Raw genomic sequence first — 24123 nt, forward strand, 5'->3', positions numbered from 1 at the left:
ATGGGACCTATCTTGACGCGAGACGCCGAGGGGAGCCTTGGATTGGATAGCGAGGGGGGCTGTCTGTCTGTTTGCCCCCCACCTCCCGTCCCTCGGGCCAGAAAAGACTGCGGACCGAGTCACGCCAGTGGACCATCCGAAAGCACGGTGAGTATACTTTCTTTGTGTGTGTGTGTGTGTTGTTCAAAGCCTGAGTCAGACTTGTTGTAAGGAAAATCACTCAAAAACGGTACGGATTTCGTCTTCCTGGGTGGGGTAGGAGGATAAGTTGAGTTGCTAACGTGAAATCACCTGCGTGTGCAAATGTTCATTTCTGACTCAAACAGTGTCTATTCATTTTGTAAAATCCACCTGAAACTGTGTATTTGTCTACCAAATGTGCGCAATGGAACTGTATTTACGTAAGGGGGCTCACGTGGAAGTTGCTGTAATGTGAAATTGGGCAAGAATAACGCTATGTTTCGGTATCGGAGGAAACGAGCCTTAAAATAATATACGGGTCATTCCAGAATTCTGGGACAACATTTTTGAAAAACTGACCTTTTATTTTAAAACTATAGTATATAATTTTTTTATTGATGTTTTTATGAAAAACAGGTAGTAAACCACCAAAATTAGATTAAATGAAAAACATACAGTTTAATAATAATAATAATAATAATAATAATATAATTAAATCCGAATGATAAATGATTTCATGTTTTAATGTCCATTGACAGTTTCCTCCTTCTGGTGTGCACACCTCAGCCACCAGGGGGCAGTAAAATGCAAACATTTATAATGATTAAAAAAAGAGTTTCACAACTACATGACTCAGTAAGCTGCATTATTAGTTGTTTTTCGTAGAGGATAAGGAATATAGGCTTGTGACTATTGTTATATTGTCTGTCTGCACGAGTTGTTGTATTTTTGTTGTTGTGTTCAAGTGTCCTTTGCCTGTGGTTAGGGCCACTGAAACATCAGTGCTTCTTCTGTTTGCACTTTGCACGCCAATGGCATTTTGAATTGTGTGTTCGCATTAGGATCGCAGATAAGTTAATACAATAGTCACTCCTTGTCCTCCCAAGTGATTAGCTATAATATGAAATTAAGATAAAACAACCCTATATTTACATATCGAAATAAACACGTACTGTACTTCCACCCGGAGAGCATTACGAGTCGTATATGTGTTAAGATATGATAGAGGGGAAGTGAAGATTGAGAATTGGACTCATCAGTGTATTCCTCAAGTCGTTTATCATGGTTGCACACTGTGGTTTGTTACTTTCCCCTCCTCATGCTTGCTTATCATGTGTAGTAAGGCCATCAAAATATTGTTACCACACAAACCTGATGGCACAGAGTACTGTAAATTCCCTCATCCAGAGTGATTGATTGATTTGATAACACACTCATGCACACACACACGCACACACTCACACATTCACAGTGTGGCTTCTCAGTGACTTGTTTGCTCAGCCGTTATTCATTAGCTAAGTGTCTGGAGAGTGTGCAGCCGAGAGACACAACAAAACAGCCGTATAGAGGGAAGGGCCTCTTATCATTTGTGTTATGACTCCAAAGCTACCGAAAGCACCAGCATGTACCTCTCCTTTTAAATAATAAATTGCGTTTCCCCCCCCCCCCCCACAGTTAAACAGTTGCTAGGTAACGGGAGGGGGGGGGGCGTAAATTAAATGCCCTCCATGTTAAAAAGCTTTTAAGTAACATAGTGTTCCCTCGCTACTTCACAGTTCGGTTATTGCAGATTGTCTCTGTTGCAGGGTTTTCATTTGTGACCACAATTTCATCTAATTGCGGGATTTCCTTACTATTTTGCGGGGTTTCTTGCTGTTTTATCCATCTAAGTCATACCAGTCAAAAAGAAATATATATATTTTATTTTTGTAAAATTTGTTTCACCCCCAAAATCTTTGTGGGCGCATTTGGAAATATTACCAAGTGCACTGCTTCAATCAAACCCCAAAAAAACAGTACTGGAGCCCAATGCGTCAGGCAGTACTACAATAATAATTAAAGTTTATAAATGGCTCACTTTAACCAGAATCCTGCAACAGTTTTTAGCAAAAGGTACAATCGTGGTGGGTTAATACGCCTTTTTAGCACGGTAAATCCTGAACGCTAGTTACCATGACTACCGTTCTTCCATCTTCTCCTTCTTTGTCCTGTTTTTCTTCTTCTTTGCCTTCATCATCTTCTTCTATTTCTTCTTCTTCTATATGGAATAAAAAGAAGAACTTCCACTGAAAGTCGGCCACACTGATTTATAGCGCTGATATTTATTCTCTTTTTTTCATTCTTCAATAAAAAGTTACATTTATTAAGTGTAACAAGTGTTTAGACGAGTGGAAACGGTGACTAATGTTTACATGCAGCCAATAACCCTTTCAAAACCCAAATATTGGAAAATATGGGTTTTGAATGACCTTGTAAACGCATACAAAACCCCCGGATGTGCTCTTATTCAAGTTTTCAATAACCCGAATAAGACACCTGGGTAACCCTTTTTCTAACCAGAATATTTGTTCATATAAACGCGATCAGAATACCTCGTTTATCGGTTTCTCGCTAACTTGAATTTGATTTCCCCACGGCATTTTCACATTATTTTCTGTCTCTACAGCGAACATTTGGAGAGAATCATTAAAAAAAAAAATTGAAAAACGCTAAACTATTATAACCTTGGCACATGTACTCACACACACACACATAGACACACACACACACACACACACAGATGTACTCACACGGAGTACCTGAACTACGCACTGAGGAATGTAAAGAATTCCTGAACTGCAGCCTGCACATTATACCACGTGGCGGCCAATACGAGCTTTGTTTTCTCTTGCAATACTAAATAAACAAAAAAAATATATATATTTTTTGCTTTAAAATTAAATGTGAAAATGGCTTAGTTTAGCTGCCTTCCATGATTATCAGGGTGTTTTCCTCTCCAAAAAGGAAACATCATTGCTGCAGGATGGGAAAAAAGCGACCATTTCCTGCGCCGTGCTGATGTCACAGGTCAGGAGCTAAAAACCCATGAGACGACCACGTCACTTATCGGTCGCTTTTCAAGCAGGCGGCCCGCGGCCGTGTGAATTTGTGACGTTCAAGAGCCAAGACCCTGCGCGAGTGTTTGCCTGTTGAGTCATGGGCCCAGTTTGTTTGTTTCCAGTCCATACGGGAGAGCAAACAAACGAAATGCGGCGTAGGAAAGGCAACAAGTTAGCTCATGTCAGGTGGACAATGGCACATGGTGTGCATGTGTAACTTTGTGCTGTCTCACGTCATCTTGTAGAACTTTGTCATTTTGTGTCGTCTCTGTTTGTCATCATATGCAACTGCATGCCTCTTTGTGTATTTTTCTTTGAGTGTGTTCGTGTGAGATCTTTGGCTGAGGTTTTGAACTAATCTGATGAAGCTTGTTGGCGCGTAGTCATGTTTAAGGGCGCCATTGTACTGCTACTTAAATGATTTTCCCCGTACAAGGAAACCGCTTGTTTGTTCGCGTGTGTTTGTTTGTGTCAGTTGTATTTAAAGCCTCCTTTTTTTTTTACGATGGCACGGCAAAATCGGGAGACTGTAGCAAGACGTGCCATTTCAAATCCAGTTGTAGTTCCAAAACCAACCTGGCAGATGGAGCAGGGCACCACACTGCTGGAAAGTCCAAATGAGAAAGTACCGGTAGTCATAATATTTGTTATCAAAGAAGCTAGGCTAATTGTTAGTTTATCTGGTAACTGGATTGGAGACTTATATCATTGTCATTTTTATGATTGCAAGGAATTTTGACCATAAATATTGAACAGGTTTAACATTTACGATTGTCGTCCCCACTGTTTTATGAGCAGATCAGGAGGGAAACTGCCTTTACCCACCCCACACCAAATAGCTCTCCTGAGCAGAGTGCTAACAACAACCCACCATGCTACCATGAAGCTTCCACCCCCACCCAAAAAAAAAAAAAAAAAAACTAACCTCAGTCATTCTAAATAAAATATTCCAGTGCTAGAACAAGAAACTGTCCAGTAGCATTAGTGATTAGTCTCAAAGTGGTAAAAAAATAAAATTAAAATAAAAGAGTTACATTTTAGTTTCTCATATTAGTTGCTGTCATTCTGTGTACCAGCATATTTTCCTCAAAAAAGTGACTGTCATTATTTGGAAAGCCAAAGGAGGGTGGCCGCGTTAGTCAGCAGCTGACTATGCCTATTGCTCAATGTTGTGGTCCTGAGAAGTGTGCAATGTACAACAACATGGTCCTCATCCATACTTTTCATGAACCGATAAATGCATTGTGGTTTTGTGGCTGGCTGCAAAGTTTAAGGCATTACAATTGTTGTCCTGGAAGGAGGCACGTTAACCTTAGGAGGCACGTTAACCTTTTTGGAAGCATGAACATGTTGAGCTCCTTCCACCTGGTGTTGTTGGTACTTGCGTCATCTTTCCAGGAAAAAAAGCAATTAAATGTCTCTCTTTCTTTGCGGGATAAGACCGTCGTTCTCCTGTGTTTATGTGAAACAAGTAATGAAGAACAACAAATCAAGGGCGTGCGAGCGTACGTCCCTTTGTGGTTTACAGGTAGCTGTCTGGGTCAAGTAAACATACTGGGTTACTGGGTTACGAGCTTGTTTTGATGGGAGCCAGACGAGGTGGCTCAGACTTCATTTACGCTGGATCATCCAAAGTCCAAGTTGTTCTTTTTTTTTTTTTTTGGGTGCATTTTTGCTCACACAGGAAAGTAAATAAAATAGTCAATTCATCAGTTAAAAAAAAGCTTAACAATTTAGCGGTGCCTATTTTTCTAGTATACATTCTCCTTGTGGAAAATTCCAGCTAGAGAATTTGCCCAAATATGGGAAGCGGGTGACCTTGCAGCTGGTTGGCTGTTGAGAAGCTTTTTGTTTTTTTTGTTTTTTTGTAATACCTATTGTGGGTGGAGAATGCCGTCAAAGTTTGATCAATATTTTGAGGATTCGTCACAAAAAGCCAGATTCTGTGAGGACCTATTTATCACTGTTTGCAAGCTCTAATTACACTGCTCAAAAAAATGAAAGGAACAAAGTGTTCCCTTAATTGTTTTTGATTCTTAGCTGCACATATATGCATAGCATATACACTGCTCAAAACAAAAAACATTTTGAGGTTGATTCGTTTGTTTGTATTGTATTGGGTTTCAGAACAAAAGATGAATATTAGACAAAAGTTCAGAATTCCAACTTTTATGGTATTTACATCTAAAAGTGTTTAATTTAAGTGAGTAAAAGTATTGGAACATGTGACTGATGGGCGTTTCTAATTGCTGATTGATTCCTTGAACATCAGATAGTGTTTGCTTTTGGCTTTGGATTTCACCTGTGAAAGCGGCATTTGCTGTTAAGCATACACAAAGACCAGAGAGCTGTCTGTGGGAGAAAAGCGAAAATATTTTCATGCTGAGAGAAGAGGGAAAATCAATCAGAGCTACTGCTCAAATTTGAAATGTCCAAAAGCTCATGCTGTACTGAGAAACAGACATTGAGCAGGTCGGCCAAGGGTCTCAACAGCGGTTGATGACAGAAACCTTGTGAGAGCTGACAAGACAAACGGTTGTTACTGCCCACCTCCACGGGGGCAGAGGCGAAGGTATGACAACCCACTGTTGAAAGAACAATTTGAGAGAAGAAATATATCAGCTGTACTGGAAGATTCAAACCGCTCATCAGCAAAAAAGAATCGGAAGGCCAAATTGGATTTTGCAAAGAGGTACAACGATTAGCCACAAAAGTTTCAGAACAAAGTTTTAGGGACTGCTGATGCAGAGATTAAACAACATGATGGAAGGGCCAAAGAATGGAGGAATGAAAGGATCTGGGGGGGGGAGTGGAAGGTCTTTTTGGCCAAGTCAATCACTGGACCTTAACCCAATAGAGCATGCGTTTTACCTCCTGAAGGGAGAAACCCCCAGAAACAAACAAGAATTAAAAGAGGCTGCAGTAGAGTCCCGGAAAAGCATTACAAATAAAGAATGCAAAAGTCTGGTGAAATCAATGGGTCACCGCCTGCTTGATGCACTTTTTGCAAGTTAGTTCATTGAATAGTGTCTGTTCTAATACTTTTGCTCACTTGAAAAGTCGGGGGCTTCAAACAAACAAAAACGCTCTGTCTTGACATCGAGATAATGAAATAAAAGCTGAACTTTTGCCTCATATTGATCTTTTGATCTGAAGACATCTTCAGTATACAACAACCACAAAATGACTTGACCTTGCCGTTCCGATACTTTTAGAGGGGACTGTACGAATTGGCCATGAATGATAACAAAGCTAATTGGTACAGCTCCAGTTTTAGATCTCATTAAATTGTGTACAATTTGGATTGAGATCATTGTTTCTCTGACTTTTGAAGCACACTAAATGTTGGTTTGATTCTCTTACTATAGAGTGACTCCAACTATTACAGACAATTTCTTTAGGTGTTTTTAACATACATAGGCAGGAGACGAGACGGCCTCAGAAGCTATCAGGTGTCGATTGCCATGGTGACGGGAGCAAGCATGTCGTGGGAGGTGAACACGATTCCCAGGGCGCCTCCCCCTCAGTGTCTTGTCCTATAGAAAGAGATGAGGCGTGGCCTGCGCCTGCCCAAACCTTTCCGGGGATGTATGCGCACACAAGTCACAGTTACCACTTCAGCCTGTTTTTCAACTGGTTCCGCTTCCCCTGCACCAGGTGGAACCAGCAAGTTGTAAAAGAGGAGAACTCTCAAGGATTTAGGGGAGGTGTTATTGTTGTGACGTGCGGTGTCAGCGGTCATGGGGGCTGGAAGGGAATGCCTTTGAAAAACTCATTGGTGTCAGCCCAGCCGGACCGGAACGACCAGATTGCTCACTTGCGATGGACGCCGGGGTGAAACCCGAACCTCCAAACATTGCTGAGGAGTAGACAGCTGAAGGGGGCTAGGAAGAAGCAGCATGGAGGCACTTAGGGACTCTTTTATGCATCTGACTTTTCAGATGTCTTCATACAAGAGAGCCACGCTGGACGAGGAAGACCTGGTGGACTCTAGCACTGATGACGTCTACCAGTCAACACCCATGCGGGTAAGACCAACAACACACTTTCACTTGGCAGGCTTTTAATATGTTGTTTGGATCTGGTAAAATCAGGAAATCAACCACAAGTCACATTCTGATTTAAACAAATGCTTCCATTGAGATTGGAAGCAAAAAAAATAATGTTGTGCCTCAGAGGTTAGCCTTGGCTTGCTTTATGCTGTAATTGTCTATTTCTTGGCTTTATGTTAAATTAACCCTCTGTTAAGTCAATTACAAACCAATTTTGACATCTCACCCCAAATCAGATCTCTTATGTAGTACCAAGACTGACTTGTATAGACAGAGTGCTGCCACAGGCCAGCCAGGCTGCCGGAAAATACCAAGAACAAGACATAGAAGCTAGGCTAGCTCTTCTCTGGTCCACAAGTTAGTTGCAAATTTGTCTGGTTGTCGTTTTTTTTTTTATGTGGTGAATGAGACCTACAAACACTCAACCCATCAGAATAATCTTTAATCAATTACCTGACTTTGATCAAAAAGCGGGGAGATACTGGTACTAAAAACGTTCCCCCGTACATCGCTTTTTTTCTTCTCTTGTGGATTAATGTTACCATAAACCACAAAGGAGCCATGTTCGATGGCTGGAAGTGTGTACATATGATGCCAATAGTCTGGGATTGTTGATACAAAAAGGTCAAACATGCTCAGATTAAGGTATTTACATGCATTTCAAAATGTTGATTTCTTGTGGTATTCTATTACAGTACTGCAATATTACAATGTTTTTTTTTGTGTGTATGTAAATAACCTACATTGACACTCAAAAGCAACATTATCATATGTCTTTGCCAAGCTAAACACTAGCTGTTCACCTGTCAACACGAAACTGTAGGATTGTGTTGTAAGGTTTCTTTTTTTTAACGGTTAAAACTAAAACAATGTAACTCAATGCTGAAGGGTGAGAGAATAAACCGTGTGAAATGGGACAAAAACGGTGTACTTTTCTGGTAAAAGCCACACAATCTTAATGACTGCACATTCAGGGACTTACAGTACATTGTCTATCATTTTACATTTTTAACATATTGTCACTTGTATATGCTCAGCGGCATTTGGGTTGATTTATGACAAATAAACGAGTGTGCTTGCAGTCTTTAAGGCACTCCTTTTTTTTTCCATTTTCAGAAGCAGAATAGTCAAAAGTTATTTCCTTCGTGTTATCGGTCCTATTGTTACCATTTGGTTTTGTTTCCAGCAAGTAGCCTGCTTGCCAACATTCCCTGTGCCTAAGAATATACTGGTAGATCATGGGCATCTTTTGTCACTCTTTACATACAAGGAAGTAACCTGATAAATTAAAAAATATGCAGACAGAAAAATCACTAACTCAGCTCTCCATATTATGCTAATAGTATTTAGCCTCTTTAGTTTTCTTTTCTTTTTTTTTTGTCATAATGTAAACAGAAAACAAATTGTCCTGTCCATCCATTATCCATACTGTTTATCCTCTGTAGGGTTGCAGGGATTGTCCCGTCGGGGATTTTAGTTAGGGTTTTAGTTACTGCTGCTTCCTTGTTCGTCATAAGAGAGCTTGTTTGATTGGTTACATTCCGTCACGTCTCAATCTGTGGAGTCAACTGGCTTGGAAGACAGCTTCCCCCGTACACATGAAGATTTTTGGTCATAAATATTGAACACATTTGTTGGTTATCGAAGATTGTCAGACAAATCCACTCTTGACACACATCAGACATAAGCATCATCTTATAAAACTGTCGTGTAAGACATGAGATTTCATGTCTTTTTTGTGTGTACCTGGCCTAACAAGTGTAAATATTACTACAGATCCCGAAAAACTTAAATATGATTTCTGACTCATTTGATAACATTACCCTTAAAAACTAACTAGCTAACTTTGCTTCCGCTACCCAGGCTAGATGTAGCTCTTCCCTGACATTACAAAATGTGTCTCTCAATTAAGATGTGTAACTTCAACATATTTCTTTGATGCCAAATACTATACAGTACTACTCCTATTCAGACAGGGTGGGCCGTAAAATGTCTTTTTTTTTTTTTTATGTTTCAAATACCGTATGGATTGTAGGTATCAAATATACAAACCCTATGTATGGAAACTACAGTCCACCCTGTTTAATTTGCGTTATACATGAACAGTAAACAACTTCCTAAAGTTTAGTTCTACGTGATTTTGTGTTTCTCTGAGTCACGGTCTCATGGAGGAAATGCCCTTTGAACCAGCCAGATGGTGTAGCACCCCTACACTATTGTCTACAACATTTTTAAGCATTCGTTTGAAGACCTCACATTATGCAGCTGACATTGTTAAGCAGAGGCAGTATGTGAAATTTGAGAGGCTAAAGTAAGAATTTGACTTTGCTGTAGTTTTTGAAAATGTAGTCGAAAGTTCTCCTTTGTGGCTTTTTCTCTCTGTTAAACTGAGTTTGAGTCCAAACTGAGTGATTAAGCAATGCCGTGGCTGTGGTGCTCAACATGGCCACATTAACTTGGGATAATCTGATTGAATAGAGAGCAAGCTAAATTGTTTTATTTGCGATTATATGCACAGTGGAATCAGCTTCAACAGGATGACGTGCTGTCAAGTTGTGGTCGGAGCTGTTCATTGAGAGCTGCGGTTTGGCAAATTTCTTGCAGGGAGCAATTTCCCTTGACCCAACACTTAAATTTGTTGGAATTTAACCTAACCCTGAAATCAAACCCACCCCCTTCATACTGTTTGGTGGTTGGTCTTTAGGTTACGTTACGGGTATGCCAAAAACCAAAATTCTTATTGTCTCTGCGCATAAGGAGAGGAAACACGAGATGCTCAATTTTCTTGTAACTCTGCCAGGGATCTTTGACTTAACATTGTGTTTTCAACGAGTCCACTGTAATTTTTTTGCGCTTTTATTGGAAACCCTTAATATTATGCAAGTTCCGCAGTTTTGTCTTGATGCAGGGTTCAGAATACGCTGTAGTAGATCACTAACCGGGCCTAATGCCATAATAAAGCCATAATTATAATAAATATGTCATCAAAAACACTTCTAGGGCACAAATAGAAGCGAGGATAAGTGGTACAGAAAATGGATGGGCTGGATGCTACAAGATGGCGGCAACGCACCAAATGAAGTCGCTCATCTCACTTCAACATCTAAATGCGACAATATGCTACCAAAGTAATCATTTTAGATTAGCAGCACTTTGGCCTGAGAACCAAACTCAAGGTGAGTTTTTCACTGAATAATAGATGGTTGGAATCGGGAGTGTACAGGGAACACTTGCTGTATTTGTCTGTAAAAAAAAAAAATATTGAATTTTCCATAATATGCCCCCTTGTAAAAGGTGTTAATTTTTGCACAGGTGACTCTCCGGCAGGGCTGCGGTTTCTCGTGCTGGCCTGAGAGAACGCAGAGGGAGAGGCAGCTTCTGTGTCTGGTGTGCATGCTGTCTGCGGGCCTATTCGTATCGCTCATCACAACCGCCGTCTTCTACCGGCAGAGTGAGTACTTATTTTGCTCAGCATCCTGAACACATCGAGATGAATAACGCTATCTGGGGGAGTTGTGCCCTCGACTTGATATGGCTCGGCTTCCCACAAATGGCATCTAGTTTAGTGCATTCCATTTTGCCTTAATCAATTTCGCACAGTATTCTTAATGAATGATCAAGGATTTATCATTATGATGCCCTTTCCTATTTTTGAGCATTATTTGCACCACTTTTTTTGTCAATGGAACTAAACCCTAAGTAAAACTGGCGCAACCTATCTGTTCATAATGTTATGAATCATGAAGTGGCTTGCCAACCGAATACAGATGACAATGCAATAAACAACAATGCAGTAAATGACAGTTTGGTTTGGTTTGAAGACATGCCGTGGGTCAAATAGACCTACGAACATTTTTGGTATATTAAAAAACAAAGATCATAGAAGGGTCAATCAGCACCCAAATTTATCTGAGGTCGACCTGGGTGCATGCTCCTAAAAGCAAAAATAATTCCATGCACACAATTGTGTTTGAGAGGGAAACACTGCAGCCGCACCTTTTTAGCTCTGCTTCCCAACAACACCTCCATAACCTCTCCCGTGAGCTTCTACATCCCGAAAAAAAAAGCTTGTGGATGAGCCATTTCGTATGCGGGTTTTCCTCTGAGTTGCCATGGGAAGCCTCATGCCACTTCCTGCCATTCACAAGTGTGTATGTCACGACGTACGGTGGCATAATGGAAGGAACATGGAGGAATTCTCTTCGGGGTGCTAACTTCTTGCTTGGCGGAACTCTCTCTCTGTCCTTGTCTCACACCTTAAATGCTTGTTGTGTAAGGGCACATTTAGAGAAGAATAAAGATGGTGTTTTTGTCCAGTTTGTGTTTTGGAACGGTTACATGTGCAAAATGACTATAAATAATCCAAATTTAACTACCCCTACGTTCATAATCATCCGAATGCAAACAACAGGGTGAGTGGTTGTGTTTCACATAACAATTTAATAAGAAGGTGCTAGTAATATGATCTTTTTTTTTTTTTTTGTCCTAGTGAATAGTCTTGCTGCAGGCTTTTAATAATAGACACAGGAAGACCAGAAAGTCTTCGGACTACCGAGTGTCGTTGTGGTCTCAATATGTACTGTAAAGTGTTGCCCGAGAGTTTCTAATCTGACTCAGCCTTTCACATGCTGTGAATAATTATTAAAACTGACTTTTTATGAGGAGAAAGTGTACCTTCCAGGATTTTCATGTTGGATAGAGCTCGTCAAAAATGATGCTTTCCAGATGCTCCCCTAAAGCCACATGCATCTATTTGGCATGGCCAGCTCATGAAATATTTTTCCATTCTTCACGGCGTTGCTCAAAAATGTCATAATAATGTGATTTTTGACCCGATTTTGTTCTCCTCTACAGCACATCCGGGCGTTTGCTTGACAGAGCCGTGCATCACCGTGGCCAGCGTCGTCATGTCAGCCATGGATCGCTCTGCGGACCCTTGCCACGACTTCTACAACTATGCCTGCGGGGGCTGGATAAAGAACAACCACCTTCCTGAAGGAAAGTCCCGCTGGGGCTCTTTCAGCACCTTGTGGGAGCGCAACATGCTTGTGATGAAGCAATTATTAGGTGAGTGAACATAACAGTTGATTGAAGTTTCTTTGTCATTGCATTGCCGTGGTACGATTTATTTTTTGTCGTGATTTGAGCAGAGAACACGACGATAAAAGGTCTGAGCCAAGCGGAGGAGAAGGCCCAGCGTTACTATCAGGCCTGCATGAAAGAGGCAAAGATCGAGGAGCTGGGAGCGAAGCCATTGCAGGAACTCATCACGCAGGTATGTGGTGGCTCTTCACTTTTATTTGAGAGAACTACTTCATGTGCAGTTAAAGCAAACCCTTGGTATTGTTTCACAGGTATTGTTCAATTAAAACAAAATTGGAACATTGAAGCTGCTGTTGTGCAGCACAGTGGAAGAGTGGTTAGCGCGCCTGCCCGACAGTTCTCAGCTGTATTTCCATCACATTCTTCTGCATCCTCTAGATGGGAGGATGGGCTCTGACTGGACCCTGGGACAAAGACAACTTCCAGGAAGTCCTCCGTGCCGTGTCAGCAAACTACCGCACCTCGCCGTTCTTCACCGTGTTCGTCAGTACCGACTCCAAGAACTCCTCCAGTAACATCATCCAGGTGAGCAGGCCGGGGGTACTGATTCCAATAATGATGCTCACTCTGTGCGTTGGTGTTCTGAGGCTAATGAGGTTTCTTGTAACGATGTAGGTGGATCAATCCAGCCTGGGTCTCCCTTCACGGGATTACTACCTCAACAAAACAGCCAATGAAAAGGTAAACTGTGGTATTACACACCTTCCATACAAATTAATTAATCAATTGGTGACAATGCACAAAAAAAGGCGCACTCTCAACTGAATTGAAGCAAAGAATATATGAAAAATGATTTAATTTAGTTATATTCTATTTATCATTGCTTTGTTGTTGTAAATTACAATACTATTGTGCGATTTTTCCTATTTTAAAAAAACACATACATTTTTGTTGTTTTTATTGGCAGTTCCATTCATTTCATTGGGGAAAGATCATTTGAGATATGGGTGCGTGTGTCACAGACCAATTTAAACCCGCATGTAAAGTCACCACTCTGCGTATTATGTGAATACCCGTCTTGACAATGTCACTCAAAACTGACTGACCACATTTTTATTTTTATAAACTATATAAATATATGAAATGTTTATATTTATATAAATCTAAATAAGTCTTAAATTGCAAGTATTTTTTTATGTATATATATATATTTTTTTTATGTATGTATTTTTCATCTAGAAGCAGCCTACATTAGCGCAGTGGAAAATTGATGGATATTATTTCAATGGAGTTTATTAATCTTTTTTATTAGGATATGTTTGTATATATATTGTCATCTATGGGAAAAAATACCCTAAAAAGTGGCAATAGTGTTGGTTCTTAGTTCTTATATTTCAAACATAAAAATTTAGCAACAATACATGCCATCTATGATTTACACTTGTTAAATACACTAAATTAAATCTTAAATCTCACTTTTTTTAAAAAGAAAAAAAAGGAAGAAAGAAAGTGGAATCTGCTGGTGAATGAAATTGCATAGTTGAGAATTACCTTGTTAATTGTTTTTTTTTTCTCTCCACAAACACACCCCCGCACACACACACACACGCACACACACACTTACACTTACTGCTTTTACTCTCTTTGCAGTATCTGACGGCATACCAGAACTTCCTGGTGGAGTTAGGAGTTCTGCTGGGGGGCTCTGAGGAGACGTCTCGTCTGCTCATGGGAGAGATTTTAGACTTTGAAACGGCCCTGGCTAACATCACGGTACCCCTGGAGAAAAGACGGGATGAGGAGCTCATCTACCACAAGATGGAGGCCAAAGACTTGAAAGTTAGTTCGAGCTTGTTGGTCGAGCACGACAAGAAAACATGCATTGGTACCTCCATTTACGAGTGACTTGAACTTGTATGAGTTTTTCGGGATTGCTCAGCAGATTTGTGAAGCAGCAGTTTGGCTTCAAAAAAGAGAATTACACCTTTATATTTAGCCAAACCACGTCCACTATGCAACTAAACTAGCATCGATGTTACGACAATATAGACCTTTTGACAAATTAGATGAGAAAACAAGCAGTAGTAACACATACAACTAATATTATTGCACATTTGTTCTAATCATAATCAAATCTACAGTATGTGCAATTTGTATAATACCTCTCCCTGGTGGCCAAGACATGCACACCACAATGAGCAGCACAATGTCCATGAAATGACCATGATGCTCAAAAAGTTTTTTGGTTTTTTTACATTGTTTAATTACAGTAATTTCTAGACGACAAGCCGCGACTTTTTTCACTTGCATTCGACCCTGCGGCTAATACAAAGGTGCGGCTTATGCATCAGATCACAATGGGGCACACTATAAAAACAAACCAAGTGAGCCCAAATGCAGTAGAAGAGACAGAACGAGAGCGAGACAATTTGCGCCCTCATTATGGAAAAGAAAATAGCGGGAACCCGGTGCGGTAACATTAAAACACCTGCGGCTTACAGTTGGGTGCGGCTTATGTGTGTAACAAACTCGAGTATTCCCCAAATTTAGCTAGTCCAGAAATTACTGTATGTTATCGATTTATGTTTGCTATAAAATGCAATACTGTGGTGTGCTATTTTTCTTAAGATACATGTTGGATATATATTATTTATTTATTTATTTATTTATTTATTTATTATTATTATTATTATTATTATATATTTTTTTACGCTTTAATGAATTAATGGCATTTCCATGTATTTCAATGGTGAAAGATGATTTGACACCCCCCCCATCCACTTTCTGATGTTTAACTTTTTGTGCGCAGGGTCTGGCTCCTGCAGTGGACTGGATCCCTTACCTCAACGAGGTGTTCGCTCCGGTGCCTATCAACGAGTCAGAGCCGGTGGTCGTCTATGCCACCGAGTACCTACAGAATGTGTCGGACCTTATAACAAACACCAATAAAAGGTATGATTCCCCTCCTTCACTTGCCAAAGGAAGATTCTTCCTCCTTAATTTTTCACAAAATAACAAAATAGTCAAGCTGAGAAAGTGTGTGACAGCAAATGAGTACAGTGAATGAACCCCTGCATATTTGCAGTTGTTTTCACCACCCAGTGACCGTGTCTGCTTTCCAGCCTTCTCAACAACTTCATGATCATGAAAGTGGTAAGGAAGATGGTGTCCATCTTGGACCGGAGGTTTCAGGATGCCGAGCAGCGCCTCCTAGATGTCATGTATGGAACTAAAAAGGTGAGCATGGATCCGTTTTTTCTTCATTATAGTCCGTTTTTTACATTTTGAAACTCCAGTTTTACTTTACGCTCATACAAACACAAGGCCCGCTATCTGTGGAATTACAGGAGGAATAGACACACTACCTTTAAAACACAGTGAAAATTAACACACACACAAAAGCACAGTCGTGCTGGGAGAAACTTTTGCAGTGTTATGCTTTGCTGCATTACTACACAGGAAATAGCTCGGCTCTCAAGTGGATTGCTGTGTTTTTTAAAGTAGGGGAGGGGAGAAACACGGAATAAGTGCAGACGACTTTTTAGCGTTTATCAGGGTGAAATTCTGTTTGTTTTGCAAGCGGGTCAAGCTGTTAAAACAACGACAACGAGTGTGTGTGTTTTTTATGCAGCTTGTGTTACCACAGGAACTTCCATTATCTCCCTATTTTTTCTTTTTTTTTTTACCCGTATGTATGCGTGCAGCCACTTTTGTCCTCATCTTTCCTCTTCACCTGATCACAACTCTCAAAATGTGCAGTGCTCCACCAGCGTATTTTTGCCCCTGATTTAACAATAACTAATTTTGAATGTACCACAAGTGGGGTAAACACACATACAGATGTTTTTTTTACTTTTTTTTTTTTTTACTTCTTAACCTACTTTTAGAATATACCCCACACATGATGAGGGGTAAATAATATGATTATTTCCTTGTAAATGTCCAAGAGGGTTATTTATTTTCTTTGTTAAATTGCAAACAAATGTAGTTTATATTGCCTGTTAGTCTGTGGTCACATGTGTTTTGTGTGTGTGAACGCTATCATCGTAACACTGGTGCACAGATGGCACAGGACAGTATTTCAGACATCAGACAATCGGGAAGCGGATAATCAGGAATTTGCTGACTTTGATAGCAAGGCAGGGAAAATGCTCAAATTAGGTCCAATTGTTCTTGCGTGTACCATGCTCTCGGGGCTACGCAGCGCCAAATGCTCTGGAATTAGTATAAGTATCAACATAAAGCCTCTTGTGTTTCCTGTTTGACAACGGCTTCTGTTTTCTCCACCTACACGCACGCACACACGCACGTTACGCTCAGATGAATGGACAAAAAGGACCGAGCAAAAGTCGGTCATGGTCGTTGCGAGCAAATGAGGCACTGATATAAGAGTGAGCCGGTGTCATCCTCACTACTTCGAGGATGATCATTTAAAATCAAGAGTGTTCTTTCTGTCACATAGAGCGATCCTTCTGGAATGTGTGCAAGAAAGAAGATTGGTTGTTAACAGCCTTGCTTTTATTGTGTTGGATCCCCTTCAATGAACCTTGACAGTGCTTCTTAAAGGAGCACGAGCCTTATAGCTAATTTTTCCTTATAAAAAAAAATACATAGAATTTTGTTGTAAAAAAAACAAACAGGCCAACCTAACTGAATGGTCACCTTAATCAAATCCGTTAGTCAGTCTTTTTTTCCACATTTAAAACAGAAGAATTCTCTAACATCCACTTGTGGTTGAAATAACTCAGATTTGTCTCATGCAAATGATCCAAGGCTCACCCCGCCCCATTTTGACCTATTTTTGCATTGGCTGAGTGACCTACCAACATTAACATTGACGTCAATCTTACGCTCCCAATCATCGAACCTGCTGCTGCTTTTGACGTTGCAGAGCTGCACTCCTCGCTGGAAGCTGTGCGTCAGCGACACGGACAGCGGCCTGGGCTTCGCTCTGGGCGCCATGTTCGTCAAGGCCACCTTCGCCGAGGATAGCAAGGCCATCGTGAGTGCGTAAGTGCTCGTCCAGCGTGAGATGACGCTCTTCTCACTGTCTGTCCCCTTGTGTCCCGTCCGCAGGCTATGGACATGGTCGGCGACATCAAAAGAGCGTTTGAAGAGAGCCTGAAGTATGTGAGCTGGATGGACGCTGACACAAAAAAGACGGCGAAAGAGAAGGTGGGAGGGCAAAGAACACAGACCATTAGGGGTTTGGGGGGGCGAGGGGGAGGAAACACATCACTGCCTCTTCATATGTAAAAGTGTCCACAGTTTTATTTATTTATTTATTTTACAGGCAGATGCGATTTACGACATGGTGGGCTATCCAGAGTTCATCATGAACGCCACTAAGCTGGACAAAGTGTTCAATGACGTCAGTAAATGTGGTCACATTCAAACCAACCAGGTGACACTTTGCCTCATCAAAACAACCAAACTTTTTCTTTGCAGTTCGAGGTCGTGTCGGATCTCTACTTCCAGAACGTCATGCAGTACTACAACTTCTCTGCCAGGGTGACAGCCGACCAGCTGAGAAAAACTCCAAATATAAATCAGTGAGTGTCTCTAGTCGTCTAAGGGGGGCTCTGAATAGTGCTGAACACAGAGAGAAAAGGGGGCCGAGATTGAACTCTCCATTGACCAGTATTGTGTGCCTAAATGTGTTGCTCCACCATTGGAATGATGGCTCGTATCACGAAAAACTCTTAAGTCAGGTTACTTGTATCTCAAGGGACTACTGCAAAGTTGATCTGGCACTAAATGTGTCATCAGTTGAGTTTCCATCCACCCATTTTTATTCAAATTTCAGAAGTGCAAAAATAAAACTGAATGGAAACGCTAGAAATTTGAAAAAGGGACCAACATTCGCAAAAGAAGTTGTTAGGCTTAGAGGGGGTGGATTTTGAAGTGCATTGAAAAAATGAAAATGTCGCACGTTTTGACCAGATATTACGTCACACGTACATTTGTAGTCCCATAGCAATGTCGGACGATAAAGCAAGGTATGTTTGGGGGGACGGCGAAACTAATGTTTTGGGATTTAATTAAAGAAGTGAATATTAATGCTATTTTAGATGGAAAACAGCTTTAAACAGCGGTTTATCAAGAATTACAAAAGAAAACTCTTATGACGTCATCACATGGCGCAGTCGCTTCCTGGTCTTCTTCTTCTTCTTTTAAATTACTGGTGGATCACATCTCTATGGTGTTATACCGCCACCTACTGCGGCGGAGTCCCCTCTCAATATTCGCAAAAGTAGAACAGATGGAATCAGGCATATGTCGCAGGTCCATTTTCACAAAATTTGCTTTAAAAATTTGAAACAATTGGATGGAAACCCGACTTCTGTCACTTTGTGTTTCTTACAGGTGGAGCATGACCCCTCCAACTGTGAATGCCTATTACAACCCCACCAAGAATGAGATTGTTTTGCCGGCGGGAATTCTCCAAATGCCGTTCTACAGCCGCCAGTGGCCCAAGTGAGTCTAGAATTTGGAGGAGATGGTGGTGATAATAGGGTTGTGTGTGTGCAGTATGTTTTTGTGAATGTACGTGCATGTCGGAGCGTACCAGCTGGTATGCCAGAGCATATTGTCTTGTTTCTGTTGAGACAACCTTTAGCCGCCTAATTAGGACACAGGAAGGAGAGGAGAGCGAGATAAGGATACACAAGCGTCCAGATGCAGTAGTTCTCAAACAGGGGGAAAGGTCCGGATAACGATTGTTTCGGGAGAAGGGCGACAATTGTTTCGATTAGCTCTCGGGAGGGGGGGGGGCGGCGATTAGCCGAATTGCCAATCAATTCTTCATGATGAGATGCCAGCTTCTTCGCGTTGGGCAGCCAATATGCGCAGTGACTCAATAGTCGCATCCAACTTACATTTGAGTTCAATCGTGGCCAGAATCTGAGTGTGACGGTCAGTCGTCCCACATCATCCAAAAGGACTAGCTTGTTTGCTTCCAATAGAGCTGCTCCTGGCTGACTACTAGCTCCAAACAGCAGAAAACCTGTTAACAGGATTCCAATAATATATATGCCCTCCACATCCTCGACGGACAGAATTTATAAGCACACCATTTTCCCCTTATTCCAGGTATGTAGGGTGTATCCAGCAGCAAATATCCCGTCTGGGCATGAAGCCTCCCCCCAGCTTGCTCTTCTCGTCGATTGTGTCGAGAGAGCAGTTAATCAATTCAATGGTTCGATTTTTCGGTAGAAAAAATGGAGCAGGACAAAAGACAAAAAGGCAGTACAAAGTCCCAAGTCAGCAAGCATGATGGGGGAGAGGATCAGAGCAAAAAGTGACCGCCTTCCTTGCATCAATGACAATACCAATGTCAATGCTAATGCTAATGTTCCATTTCTTGTTATGTGGTAATCATTATCATCGTGCTACTTTTTTTTTTTATGTTCTAGAGCTCTTAACTTTGGTGGAATCGGAGTCGTCATGGGCCATGAACTGACTCACGCTTTTGATGACCAAGGTTGGCAAGCATTTGTCTTTAACAGTTTCAGATGCAGATAATAGAAGCAAATACAGCGATTCTCCAAATATTTGGATTTTTCTTGGTTAAAAAGGTTCATCTTGTCTTCAAATCTATAGTCTTTTGTTTTTCTTTTTCAAGACAACAGGCGTCCGTTTACCTTTTACTAGTTTTAGCGTCGACTGCCGCCTTACAGCTTCTGAGGAAGGTGGTAGTCAACGCCGAAACTAGCCAAGGTAAACGAAAACCTTTTGTCTTAAAAAAGAACAACAAAATATTGGATTTTTCTTTCCAAAGCTCTGCATAATTTGAAAGTAGTCAATTGCATCTTTCTTTCCGTTCGCAGTTTCAGTTTGCAGGGGTTTACTGTTACAGATGACATTTGAATATATTCAGTGACGCGCCCTGATTTTGTGCAAACGAAGGGAGGGAATTCGACAAAGATGGCAACCTGCGCTCTTGGTGGAAGAACTCATCTGTGGAGGCCTTCAAGAAGCAAACGGAGTGCATGGTGGAGCAGTACGGCAACTACAGCATCAACCAGGAGCCTCTGAATGGTCGCCACACGTTGGGAGAGAACATCGCCGACAACGGGGGACTCAAAGCTGCCTACGAGGTTAAGACGTTCAACGGTTAACTACTAATTGAGCTCGATTGCTAAACACAACACCCGCACGTACCTCTCTGGATGTCAGTATCCAGCTTGTGTAACGTGATGGTCTGCCTTCCCCTGCAAGGCTTACATGAATTGGATCGAAAGGAATGGTGAGGAAGCCACACTGCCAGCTCTGGGAATGACCAACCACCAACTGTTTTTTGTGGCATTTGCACAGGTTTGTGACATGTTTTTAAATCTGATAATACACACCCATTGACCCATCTCAGGCAACTTTGTGAAACTTTCCATTTGAGTTTCAAGCCTGAAAGTAACCGGGTTAGCAAATACTGTACATATAATATAGCCACATGACATTTATGCTAATAGCATGTTTACATCAAACACATTACAGTACTTCAACAACAACAAAAAACTTCAACAAATAAAATGGGGAAAAAAGGGAAGCAGGACTAATTGGCCAAGATTTGAACTTCCCCCAGTCAAAGGTAAAATATCATCAAATATACAAAAAAATTAATGAGCAAACTTACTTTTGGTCTACACGTGGCTTGTAGCAACGTTCCCTCTGTATGCGTGAGGCTCTCAACCTCTCAGTGCACTACAAATATATGCAGCGCAAAAAAATAAAACAACCTGGACTGTAGCCTATTTGCATTTTGGGTTATCTAATTCTCCTCATATAATGAATTTTAAACGTTTATTAACACGGGTGCTTGACAGAGCCGAAAGAAAATTTTTGTAAAAAAAAAAAAAAAAAAGGTGATGAAGCATCTCAACACTTTTACTATAATTACTAATAACATCATACAACATTTAATATAGTTGAACTTTTCAGCCACTTTTATACTCACTTCACTAAGTCAATTTAGGCCGATTCATGACATGCTTTTACACTCGCATTCACAACCAGTGTTATGCTCGTTACTAAAAAATATTAACTAGTTACAGTTACTAGTTACTTCATTTTAAAATAACTCAATTACTCTGATTACTTAAACAAAAAGTAATGCATTCCTATTAAATGTAACTTCTTAGTTACTTTTTTTTTTTTTTTTAAGAACATGCACTTTTCCTATATACGCAACTAGAGTAAAGTAATGAGCGTATTTCCATGTCGAAAAACTCGTCATGTGCTTGCCTTCACTCTCCGTGACTGCCAAATCCGATACCCGCCCACAAAGCGTCTTCTTCGTTAGTACGGCAGCGGCAATCCATTGTAAACAGGAAGTAGTACAGCGCACAGCAGCCATCCATTCATTATTTGATTCTGAACCGCTTCTCCTCACGAGTGTGGCACAATTAAATTATTAAATTAAAAAAATATATCAAGTAACTGACTAGTGCACCATATTGTAACTGTTACTGTATTTAAAAAAGTAATGTGTTAGAGTATTAGTTATTGTAAAAAAGTAACGTAAGTTACAGTAACGTATTAACAAGCCAGTTGGCACTATTGGTACGGTGAGCTCACACTTTCTAAGTTCAAAGTTATAATCGCAGATCTTGCAACAACAAGGAGCAGAATGGTTAAAATTCACATTTCCAAGGACGTCCATTTTTATGCCTTTCTGTGAATCTTCCAGTCTGTCTCTCTGTTGTAACTTCCTGATCACACTGTCTGTAAGCCTTTGCCAGAATATCACGAGCAGTTTTACATGAGTGTTGTTTTTTTTCCCATCAGGTGTGGTGCACCATGAGGACGCCCGAGAGCTCGCATGAGGGCGTCCTCACCGACCCGCACAGCCCGTCCAGATTTCGAGTCATCGGGACCGTCTCCAACTCGCACGAGTTCTCCAAGCACTTTGGCTGCAAAGCAAACACGCCCATGAACCCCAAACACAAATGCAAGCTTTGGTAATGCCACGGAGTGGACAGTAGAGGGGGAAATGGGGAATGTGACTGCGGAGGCTCACTGGCCGAAAGAACCACTAAGAACCACTCGATGCCCATCAGCATATGTCACGACTAGACGTGCCTGCTTTGTGTGGAGGATTGCTCTAGCAAGTCAGATTTTTTTTTTCACACTTTAAAAAGCAGGTGTCGTAAAAACATGTCTGTGACATGCTTTTGTAAGAAATACCCCAAAGATCAAGAATTATTACACATGTTTTTAAGTCCGTTTTAGGGGCTGGCTTTCATGCAAGTGAGTGACTTAAAACTCCGCCCCAGATACTGCTGGACCAATGGCATGTCTTGTTTTCATTGCCATGACAACCAGGGAGGGCACTAGTGATTTCTTACCTTCTTCTACTTAAGGTAGCTGTGCCCAGAGTGTAAGGGAGAAAAAAAACAACAATGTATTTTCACTCATGGACGCAGCACTTCATACACTTCACTGTGTATGTGGCGCACGGACACATCACCAAAAACACAAATATCCCTCCCACCGCCTTGACAAAATCACAGAGCAATCGAGAATGCACCGCTTATCAAAAGCCATCCAGCAAAGCTCAGCGCAGCTCTGCTTACCTGTGAACTGTGACAGTTTCACAGACTTGAAGGTAGCCCTGGATCTGTCAGCCTAGCTGATCATGTCATGGTTGGAAACACTTAATATGGAAGCTGTTACAAACCAGACACATTATCAGAAATGGGCAGATAACAAGATTGACTTGGGTGTTTAATTTCACACTGGAAGGGTGGGCAGGCACTCCATAGGCCCAAATATTTCTATACAAACCATTAAAAAATAATAATATTTTTTTCCCCATAATATGGCCCTTTTCAAGACCACTGAGCTAAACGTGCTTTTAGTTTTTGGAACACTGGTGTTTTTAAAGTTGAAGGAATAACTGTCATGTCTTGTAAACTGCCGGTAGTACAGAATGTCACATTGTGTCACCCTGTGCCAGGGTTTCCCAAAATTTTGAATGCTAACAATATAGTATAAAGCAAGTATTGCCGTAACGTAGACGTGTATACTGTATGAATCTATGACAGTAAAAACAAATCAAAAGCCCTTTGACAAGAAATGGTGTGATTAATACTGAATAACCTACATTTGGGAAACCCTTCAATACACTGTGCTTCATTTCACTTTTACAGCGGTGCCTTGAGATACGAGCAACCCGACTTAAGTTTTCAAGATACGAGCCGGCATTCAAACAATTTTTTGCTTTGACTTTTGAACGCAATTCTTGTACACATATGTGTATTTAAAACAACTAAAACAATCGGCCCGTCAGCGTAATGCTATCGTATACGGTCAATATATCAAAGAGCAAGGCATTTTGTTTTTTTGCAGGTGGGGGTGGGCTAGAGTGGATGAATTGCATTTCGGTTCTCTTTTGTATCTCAAGGTACCACTAGATTTGATTATTTACGCAACATTTTTATATAACACTGCATTCAGGACTGGTTTGTTTTTGTTTTGTTTTTTGCCTATGGAAATATGAAAGTCCACTTAAAAGGGATTTAAAAGCCATATACAGAATGAATAGCATGTCTTAATGCAAATATTGACGGGAAAACTGCACTGTTTTGGGGGGGGGGGGGTACAATGTCGTCAGGCCGTTCTATATTTTATTGGGAGAATATAAGCTGAATTTCTACGCATTTTATTGACAACGCCAATTTTGGACTGATTTGAACACACAAAAATAATTGAGCGGCACTCACAAGCAAAACAGACTAATTGTACCACTTAAGCCTTTATGTGTAAAATTATTTTGTATAATAAAATGATTATAAAACATATTTTTGTCCATTTTTCTTCTATTGTATGAATGGAAACAGGTGGATACACAGGTTTATTGCATTTTATGCCATCTAATCAAATAATATTTAATTGTTCTTCCTCTTACTGTAGTTTCCTGACATAGATTAACAATTAAGATATGTATTTGTGGTTAATAAATGCTAATTTGC

The 24123-nt window shown here is 40.7% G+C and overlaps 1 protein-coding gene across 1 annotated transcript; it reads left to right on the forward strand.

Annotated features, from left to right (window-relative positions):
- ece1 (endothelin converting enzyme 1) lies at window positions 1–23950 on the forward strand. The gene is made up of 19 exons (XM_086087483.1): window positions 1–147; window positions 7001–7087; window positions 10424–10562; window positions 11966–12178; window positions 12262–12386; window positions 12593–12739; window positions 12830–12895; window positions 13805–13993; window positions 14964–15106; window positions 15277–15391; window positions 17046–17156; window positions 17231–17329; window positions 17448–17525; window positions 17603–17706; window positions 18521–18631; window positions 19570–19637; window positions 20063–20253; window positions 20375–20470; window positions 21938–23950. Exons 1-19 carry the CDS (start codon window positions 1–3, stop codon window positions 22112–22114), a joined length of 2406 nt encoding a protein of 801 aa, XP_085943609.1. The 3' UTR covers window positions 22115–23950.
- The last annotated feature ends 173 nt before the right edge of the window (window positions 23951–24123 follow it).

This window comes from Leptonotus elevatus, chromosome 10 (genome assembly GCF_054856555.1).
Source record: "Leptonotus elevatus isolate MCC_2025b chromosome 10, RoL_Lele_1.0, whole genome shotgun sequence".
Lineage (NCBI taxonomy): Eukaryota > Metazoa > Chordata > Actinopteri > Syngnathiformes > Syngnathidae > Leptonotus > Leptonotus elevatus.

Coding starts and splice junctions, on each gene's coding strand:
- ece1 (XM_086087483.1), top strand. CDS start 1: ATGGGACCTATCTTGACGCGAGACGCCGAGGGGAGCCTTGGATTGGAT. Junction 12,387..12,592: donor TGCAGGAACTCATCACGCAG/GTATGTGGTGGC, acceptor TGCATCCTCTAG/ATGGGAGGATGGGCTCTGAC. Junction 17,526..17,602: donor TGGACAAAGTGTTCAATGAC/GTCAGTAAATGT, acceptor TTTTCTTTGCAG/TTCGAGGTCGTGTCGGATCT.